The sequence below is a fragment of the Anabrus simplex genome, chromosome 14 (genome assembly GCF_040414725.1).
Source record: "Anabrus simplex isolate iqAnaSimp1 chromosome 14, ASM4041472v1, whole genome shotgun sequence".
In the NCBI taxonomy this organism is placed as follows: domain Eukaryota; kingdom Metazoa; phylum Arthropoda; class Insecta; order Orthoptera; family Tettigoniidae; genus Anabrus; species Anabrus simplex.
The window spans coordinates 87,658,508-87,668,803 of NC_090278.1; the positions used below are offsets into that span (position 1 = coordinate 87,658,508).

The 10,296-nt window shown below is 39.1% G+C and overlaps 1 protein-coding gene across 1 annotated transcript in view; it reads left to right on the forward strand.

Moving 5' to 3' along the window:
- LOC136885668 (uncharacterized) overlaps positions 1-5,698 on the forward strand; it is a 28,137-nt gene extending 22,439 nt beyond the window's left edge. Inside the window, exon 7 of the mRNA XM_068230303.1 lies at positions 1,454-5,698. Coding sequence (XP_068086404.1) covers positions 1,454-1,612 — 159 coding nt within the window. The 3' untranslated portion in view covers positions 1,613-5,698. The remainder of the gene's footprint in view (positions 1-1,453) is intronic.
- Positions 5,699-10,296: the final 4,598 nt, after the last annotated feature.

The window sequence follows — 10,296 nt, forward strand, 5'->3', positions numbered from 1 at the left end:
CTCCCTTATGATTCTGGGGCGATATTATTTTATACGTGCAAGAACATCCACTCATTGGAACATAACATCATGACCAGGTGTTCAGTAATAGCTGATTTATCAGGTTGATTGAGTCTGATACACCTGTCGTCGTTCTTTAATGCGTGTACATATCTTTCTCGAAGTTTTTTGTGTCTAAACAAGAACAGAGCAGAAAGCATTTTGAATTTTAGTATATAGTGACTAACTTAATAGGTTTTATTCGTTTTATGATTTGAAAGTTATTCTATTTTTAAAGATTTTACTAATCAGGAAATCATACAAGGGTGTAGGTCCCTGTACTCTGTGTTGCAATGCACACAGATGCGAAAGACTTCCTTCCCTCGTCGTGGAAAAGTTCGATAAGCCACGATGTTTTAAGGGCGTCAGGCACTTTCCATGCAAGTAAAGGCATCTAAAAATACAAACAGTACAGTAATCCAGAGGTTATGTTTGCCTGTATTTTATCCAAGTGCATTATTTGAATACTGTAAATGCACCTTGTTGGATACATGTTGGAAATAGTGTATTCCATGGCATTTGAAAGGCTTTCTCAAGGACAGTCGAGATTTTCTTCTGATAACGCAGAGCATAGGTCTCTGCGAAATGTAAAAGAATTTCACCTTATTTTCATGACACGACATAAGCCCAAAAGTACAGGCCGTGAAAGCATCAATGGCAGCATGGAACTTTCTGCCTTAAAATCGTCAATAAGTATTTAAAGAGACCATCTTCGATGATTTTCTTTAACATTCAGTAGACTTCAATTTATATTTTCATTACACAGTATTAGTTGGTATACTTTGTGGGCCAACCTGCTGGCCATGATTGTTAAGGCATTGACGTCTAAACGGTCTGACACCGAGGTTAGCCGATTAGAGTCCCATCAGAATGTTGGCCGCTAGAGTAGGGGATGGTGGTATACAATTTCTAATCATTAGATGGCGTGCTAAAAGTTTGGATTAAATTCCAAACCTCTCCGCAATGCTCATATGGAGTGAGGGCATATGACGCTGTTGATGGTGATCCATCCGTCGGATGGGGACATTAAGCCTTGAGCAGACCCCTTGGTGCTATTCGACAGAAGTAGGCTACGTGCCGGCACTGGGTTTCACCCTCTCCCTTCCTAGGGTCATATATCACGTCATTAATTTCATCTCATTAACTCCTCTGATGAGGTTGATGTCAGGGAGGACATCCAGTCGTAAAAACCCGCCATGACAGATTCATCTCATCTCACCTCACCTCATACCCGACCCCGTAGAGAAACAGGACAAGGCTTGGACAAACAACCAAACAAAACATTAAGTATACTTTGACTTTTAGGCAACCTCTAAATTCAGGAATTGTTACTATGTAATATATATATAATTTAATGAATTTAATTGAGAAATGCTCAGTTATAAGCTATGTCTTGTTTTTTTTATTTTTACAGAAGGATGAAAAGGAAGGGAAGACTGAGGAACGCCGCCCTTTTAGTCGAGAACTGGACTTGCAGACTAACCGCTTTGACGAAGCTCAGAAGAAATCCATATTCAACAAGGCCCGACTTCTTAACGATCGTTTCTCTGCTGGACAAAGCAAATACCTGTGACACCAATACGTAATAAATGTGGATATTGTAGATAACTTTATACTGAAATACTTACACTTTTATGTGAGTAAAGGAATGGGAAAACTAATGGGATATATTTTGCACAGACCTGTGTGTTCTCTATATTAGATACGGTGGTTAGAACACGTTTTTGTGTCACAATAAAATATGATGTAACACGCTAACCAGCATCGGAAAGTATGCTGCAACATTACAGTTAGGGTTAGATAGTAAACTAGCAGCAGCCATAACTCCGCCCACTTTGAAATCAGAGTTAGAAATTAGTTTTAAACAGTGTTGGTAACAGTAGTGAACAGTCCAATAATAACTTACCATATTTATTCAGTTATATGTCGACACCAATTGTAAACCGAACCCTGAGAAATTAGAAATAAAAATTTAAAAAAAAAAATGTTAATGAAGCACACAAAGTATAAGTAATTAATTTTGTGCCATTTAATTGTTTAGTCAGGCATTTCTGTCAGATGGTTCAGATTCATCATCATGTCCAGAGGTGCCAACCTTTGAAGTGGGTTATCCGTAATCCCCTCCACACCCACCTTCAGAAAATATTCGAGTTAAATCCAAAACATGCTACTGCCTTCTCGATAATGACACCTCATTTGCCCTTCCTGACAGCAATCTATTCTAAAGTATTTCATACTAACACAATACAGTTTGCACATTCCCAGTTAGTTCTATCATAAAACATTCTTTGTAACTTGTTTCGTACCCAGCAGCTACTTTTCAGTGTAGGTTTCTTTTGAAGCATCCTTTTCCCTGTGATGACATTTTTGTCCTTTGAACCATAAGCCATACCAGTGTAGATGTACTTAATAATGCTGCAAGCTCTGAAACTAGGAGGGTTGAGCAGTAATGCTTCCTTCTTTCCTTTCTCTCCTAGATTTGTTTGGTGATAGTGCCACTCTTCCGTAATAATTTCCCCTTTGACCGTAATAGTGAGGTGAAATCCGTAATTATTACAGACAATCTGTAATAATAGTTGGCACCTCTGTGTGTCTGTCTTCTACGCTATTAAGTGTATTCTATATCTAACTACGAACAATGATTTTTCATGTAATGTTTGGATACGATGTTAGAATTTCAAAAGCTACTGTTAGCAGAATTGTTAGGGAGTTTCTGCAGTGATAGCATCCCAAGAAAAGATTACGTAGTATTTCCTTCAGTTGAGGAAATCAGGTCCGACTCCTTGGCTGAATGGTCAGCATTAAGAGCTTTGATTCCTGGCTACTTCACGGATTTTAACACTAGAACGGCCGAACTTTCCTCATACCTATAAAGGCCACAGGCGGTCATTTTGACCGCTGCCACTTACTGACATATATCTAGCATCCAGGATCTGGGAAACATGCGAATGTTCAATTATTAATTTTAAAGCAACATAGTTAACAATTGGGATGTATTGTATACAGATCAATCCATTGTTAAGTATTAATAATTGTTCATATTCTCTCACTTCTAATAGGTAAAAATGAAATATTTTGACGGACTTGCTATTGAATTCCTTTATGAAAAATGATAAGAGTCTCAATTTGTTTACAAGCCTATTTAGGCACTTGACAAGCAATTTATGCAAGTTATATAAGGGACAATATCGGTGTTCCCTTCTAAACTACGGATGTAATTTTTGGCGTAAATGTACATAACCCTAAAAGATTAAAAGTCACAAAAGCACAACTTCGTGCATTAAAAAGTACGAGCGTGGAAATACCTTGAAATTCGCTAACGGTCAAAATGACCGCTCTGGCCGTTCTAGTGTTAATCACATCCGATTCATTCTTCTGGCTCGGGGACTGGGTGTTTGTGTATATCCCAACACCTTCCTCTTCACATTCAGGCAACACACCTCACTACCACCCGCCACAGAAACACGCAATAGTGATTACATCCCTCCTTATAGGTTTGACGTCACGAAGGGCATCCGGCTGTAAAACAGTCCAGATCCACAGTTCACAGGTGTGGGCAAAAGCAGTAGATTATCAACAACCTTATGAAATATGCAGTTTACCTGGTGATGTACATGCAATAGATGGTACACGTGCAAGAATCTATAGGCCATTCCACGTTAAGAAAACAGTATTATTCTTATGACAACAGCATTGCCATATTGAGCAGCTCTGGTCAACAGCATCACAGGAAAAGATTGGCACGTACATTTTTGAAACTCGGTATTTCAGTTCAAGATAAAAGGCAGAAAAAACAAGCTGAAAATTATTTTAATGAACTCAAATGGACTGGGGGTTTAGATGGGGCAAATTTTGGTGTTCACAGCATAATGGGAAAACGGTGGCACATACATTTGTGGAAAAGAAGATAAAAGGGGTGAAGAAAATAAGCTGTAAATTAAGCACAGTTTACATATGTTTCTTCCTCAGCCTCATCCATGAAGTAAATAAATCGCTGTATAAATGTTAAAGAAAGAAATCGTACACGTAGCTAATTACTCACATAACACTCACTCAACAGAAGAGCAGTATACACTGATATAATGACTAAAAATCATATGCAACTCATAAATAAAAGACTTCTGTTGCCAGGATTCACATAGCAACGGTTTACATGTATCAGAGCGACACAGAGGGAAAACGAAGGAGGGCAATACAGCGATGGCTGTTCCAGCCATTGTGCCTCCTCCCTGCAAATGCATTCATGAAATAGAGATGATTCAGCAGTTATTTAAATAATGTAGATGCAAAAAATGCCTCATCCTTTTTACTTTTTCATAATATAAATTATAATATTCCTTAATCACGAGGAATTTTCGGTGTCTAAGAGGGGGTACTTGTAGCGCCATAAGACCAATACTGTTTTCTTAACATGGAATGATCTATAATGATGTAGAGTCAGTAGAGCTGAAATATGCTGCAATCAAAAGGGATACTTTTTTCTATTAATGCCCACGTGATTAATGACACTTGTTCTGGTCGTGCTCTGTAAACGACAGTGATAATATTTAATAACTCCGATATCCGAGCAGAGTTTGAAGTGGGGGACAAGTTACAAAGGGATGCTGAACAGCGTGGGAAGGATGATACAGGTCTGTAAAAGATGGTTTCCCGTCATTAGCTGGGACTAGTTATTATAATTTTCAGACAACCTGTTTTCACGCACCAAGTGTTACAGCTGTATTCAAACAGAATCGCATTTGACCTGCTCAAAAACTTCTTCTAACCATGCTAGGCTTGTAGGCTTGTAGGCTTGGTGTACATGGACACATCTGAGTATTTGATGATCTTGCCTAGGCATTCAGAGTTCTGCCCTGCAAAGTGCTATCCTTCGGCAAATTTCTGGACCATAGACCTACACAAAAGCAACAATTAGCTTTACATCGCACCAACCCAATAGGTCTTATGGTTGCGATAGGATAGGAAAGGGCCAGGAGTGGAAACGAAGTAGGCGTGGCCTTAATTAAGGTACAGCCCCAGCATTTGCCAGGTGTCAAAATGGGAAAGCCATCTTCACGGCTGCCAACAGTGGGGTTCGAACGCACTATCTCACAGCTAACTCACTTGGTACATACACAAAAATTTTGCAGGTAAGGAGTATGCTGTCGTATTTTTCACAGTGAGGTTATTGGTAGAATGTTCTTTCCTCCACGGAGAGAGGATGGAGGGTGAAAGAAAACATTGGTGCTGTACAGGAGTGTAAATTAGTCACCTGTATAAGTTGTAGAGGTTGAGCAGATGGTAGCGACGATGGAAAATTATCACTCATTTTTGGACAATTATTGCAATACAGTGAATTCTACCCTTCTATTCAGACCTACATTTTTAGAGTGTAACAAACAAATTGACTAGTGTTGTTCAGCCAAGGCTGTTTTTTAATGTGCATTTATATCTTGTTAATGGATCTACTTTTCTAATGTATGTATATTTGCTCATAAAAAAGACTGAGCACATAGTGTTCAATGTTCCTGACATTTAATAATCAGACTTCAAGGAACATATCTATATATCTATAATTGTTTCTGAGAAAAGTACACCTGGAAGGAACATACAACACCATGCCCCCATTCTTTTCTTTGATCTATTGTATAACTTGTGTTTTAAATACAGTAATATTATAGTGAAACAATGTTGTATCCTCTCTTTCTGTCTAATCCTTCCTAATTTTGAAACTATTTTTCAAATTGCCCTTGATAAAGTTGATACAGGAATCAAAATCAACAGAAAGTGAAGAAATCTGTACATTAAAAGAGTTTATACTAAAAACAGCTTTGGCAAATCCGTCTGTCCATTCTACTAATGGGCTGATGTGGTTCATTTCTGTTTTATTCCTTCTGGAATTACCTACTGGTGAATTGCGAGATACTGATAGGTCTCTAAGTTCTGCCAACTTTGAGTAACTAATCATCATCATCATCAATGTCCCACTCCAGTTGCCCGAGTGTGGTTAACAAGCCTCCTCCATTCCTGTAAACGACAGTTATAATATTTAATAACTTCCATATCCGAGCACAGTTTTAAGTGGGGGACGAGTTACAAAGGAATGCCGATCAGCATGGGAAGGATAATAGAGGTGTGTAAAAGATGGTTTCCCATCATTAGCTGGGGCTAATGTTGTAGGGGTTGAGCAGATGGTAGCTACGATGGACAGTTATCACTCATTTGTGGACAATTATTGCAATACAGTGAATTCTACCCTTCTATTCAGACCTACATTTTTAGAGTGTAACAAACAAATTGACTAGTGTTGTTCAGCCAAGGCTGTTTTTTTAATGTGCATTTATATCTTGTTAATGGATGTACTTTTCTCGTATATGTATAATTGCTCATAAAAAAGAATGAGCACAATGTTGTATGATCCTCACTTACTTTTCTCAGAAACAATTGAATCTATAAATATATTTGTTGACATCTGATTATTAAATGTGAGGAACATACAACACTATGTGCTAATTCTTTTTTATGAGCAATTATACATACATGAGAAAAGAACATCCATTAACTACTACTGACGGGAGAGGCGGTCCTCGTAGACGGTGACGCTGTCTCTCAGGCCAGGAGATTTCTTACGGTGAAGATGCTCCGAGAAGGTGAGGGGGTTCGTGACTGTGGCTTATATTAGGAACTGTCCCGGCATTCGCTTTTCTGCAGAACGGAAAACCATTCTCAGGACAGCCGACGGTTGGGGCCAGCCATGAGGTCCAGCCCTGTCCCGTCTCCCGAATTCAGGCGCGTAGAGCCGTGGCAAGCCCTCATCTGCTCGGCTGGCCAGTGGGAGTGCAGAGCTGTTGGACCACAGAGGCCACTAATGGTCCAATACCCACTCTGCACTACAGATGCTTTGAGTGATCATAAAATCAAATCATTAAATGATCACTCCAATAATTTCGGGTGAAGGCTTACCCTAACCCACAATACACTCTGTACTTAGCGGATTGCTAAGCGACTAACACTTTCATTAATATTCTGATATACGCGATTTTCATGCTTAGTAATGCCATTGCATGCAGCCATGTTTCATTACTACCTGTCAAGCCAGAGAGTATACACTTCCTCTGATGATGGAAGAATACTATTCTCTGCTAGATCCTCTCTGATTCTCTGACCTTCCCAGCTTCTGAATATACCCAACAGATGGCAGAACATTTCTAATAACTTATATGCTGCTAAGGGAAGACAGTCAAGTTGACTCGCCTTCTGTATGACTGTTGATAAAGCGCAGGGACAAACTCTTGGCAAAAGTAGGTAGTCTATTTACCTGAAACAGTAAACAGCCACGGCCAATTGTACGCTGCACTATCTCAGGCAAGATCATTTGAAAATGTTAAGATCCAGATACTGCCAAATGGTCGACACATAGAGAGTATAGTATGGAAAGAAGTGTTGTAAACTACCATCACCAGGTGAGTTGGCCGTGTGGTTAGGGATGCGCAGCCAGGAGATAGTGGGTTCGAACCCCACTGTCGGCAGCCCTGAAATGGTTTCCCATTTTCACACCAGGCAAATGCTGGGGCTGTACCTTAATTAAGGCCAGGGCCAGTTCTTTCCCATTCCTAGGCTTTTCCTATCCCATTGTGGCCATAAGACCTATATGTGTCGGTGCGACGTAAAGCAAAAAAAAAAACTACCATCAAACAGGGTGATTTCGGACAGTAGGGTAGATTTGCCTTTTTCTGTTGCATTGCAATGAGTCGCCGCTGCTGTGCACTTCCAGACGCGTTTTAGTTTGTTCTTGAGGTTATGTTTCCGGCGTTCCACATTTTAAAATTACGAGTTAACTTCTTACTTTCAAAAATTTCCAGTGTGCACTGGTAGTGTTGAAAGTTTATGCGTTATCATTAAGAGGATAGTTTTGATTGTCGCGACTGGAAGGAATGCATTATAACTATGATTCTTAGCGAGATCAACTGACTGAAGTGTTTATAAACGATTGCTGTCGAATTTTGGTGTGATTTAGTGAAAAGTAGTGTTTTATACACATTTTATTGAAAATTGAATGCAGTCTGCGTGATTTCGGACAATGACTAGAAATAATCAAAGGCAGATAGGAGTTACATCAAAGTGTAATTACGAAACAAAACTATTATAGAAAGCCGTAGGCCTACGTGATAGTAAAAGTGGCAAGATGTCTTATAGGAAATAGTTTGATTTGCATGGTACACCTTGGCCCACCCTACAAAAGTGCAGAAATTATATACAAAAACAATGGCAGGACAACCAGTGCTATATAAAGAATGAAGGAAATGCTGAAGGAAACACATTACCTTCCAACACAACCTGCTACTTCCTGCTGCCGCAAATGAAATGTTCTTCCTGGGAAGTTGAGTTTTGGCCGTGACTTCCGAGATGAAAGCAGTGCAGAAATAAGTGACAGTGCTGGCAACAGCAGTGAAAATGAATGCGACAAAACACACAGTGAAGGTAATGACCAAAGTAATGACGTTCTGGTGTTGGAAGAAGAGGCTTTCCTAGTTACAGATTATAAATACAAGTTGAGGAACAAAGAACATACGAGGCAGTATTTTGATGTGGCCTCAAAGATTCGTTCAAGGGATGTGGATGTCAAATACTTGCGTCCACATACAAACAGCAGGAAAGTGTTTGTGTTCCCCAACATCCCTTATGAAGAGACAATAGATAAGTATCGTTTGTAAGAAAAATTATCAAGATTTTTCAGTAGGAAAATTTTACATTTTGGTTGCCAGAAAATAAAGATCAGAGAGTAACACATTAAATTTATCATTACAATGATTTTAACCAGCTAGTCATATTTTGGACACCCTCAGAATACTTTAAATATCACAACACTAAAGCAGAAAGAAAGCAGAATTAAAATTAAGGACTGTTTGTGTCCGAAATCACCTAATACGCATTGAAACTTCGGACAGCGCTTTTAAAAGCATGTGCATCCAAAATCACCCCGATGTAGAGGGGTGAATTCGGATACTCCTTGTTATTTTTTTAGGATAACATACGCAGCCGTATATTTTTTGTTTATATGGTATTGTATTAATTGGATATATTCCTCATTATTAGGATAAAAAGTACAATTTAAAATTTCCTTCGTGTGTTAAGATGAAAATAACCTCAAAACCGTCCAAAATCACCCTGTTTGACGGTACATTAAAACTTTTTTCAGCTTATCCCATTTATTTATGGGGTTTAAGACCGGATGCCCTTTCTGACACTGCATGAATCTTGAGACGAAAATCTCAACACAGGATCGACAGGGATTCGAACCTCTGCCTTCAGGGTGAGAAGCCAGGAGCTAAGCCACTGAGCTAATCATCCCTCCCCATGTGTTATAAACTACATTACGACGGGCATATCAAGACGAGTTATCTGACCTGCTGTGGAGCAGCGCGGGTCCTCTAGTAAGTATTGGAAAGAAACAAGTGTCACATGAAATAAAACACATGGAGAGAGAGAGAGAGAGAGGAACAAGAAAAAGAATACAAAATAGGATGAACATAAGGGCAGGTGTGAGACTATTTCTAGCACATTTACCAAAACAAGAATATAGTTCAGCTTTATGAAAACGTTTACTCTACGAGTCTCGTTTTCTAAATCTCGCATATGTGCAGTAACAGTAATGATTCATAACATGTCTATGTATGTACAAAGAAATCTCCAGAATTTTTTCCACTTTTTAAAAGTTGATAGGTCTGCCTAGTAATTAGGGAAAAAAAGACAGGAAGAAGACATCTCCATCATCCTACACTTCAATCAGTTACTCACTACTGATCTGCATTTAGGGCAGTCGCCCAGGTGGCAGATTCCCTATCTGTTGTTTTCCTAGCCTTTTCTTAAATGATTGCAAAGAAACTGGAAATTTATTGAACATTTCCCTTGGTAAGTTATTCCAATCCCTAACTCCCCTTCCTATAAACGAATATTTGCCCCAATTTGTCCTCTTGAATTCCAACTTTATCTTCATATTGTGATCTTTCCTACTTTTAAAGACGCCATCCAAACTTATTCGTCTACTGATGTCCCCCCACGTCATCTCTCCACTGACAGCTCGGAACATACAACTTGTAACATACTTTGTATTTACATACAACTTAGTCGAGCAACTCGTCTCCTTTCTCCCAAGTCTTCCCAGCCCAAACTTTGCAACATTTTCATAACGCTACTCTTTTGTCGGAAATCGCCCAGAACAAATCGAGCTGCTTTTCTTTGGATTTTTTCCAGTTCCTGAATCAAGTAATTCTACTT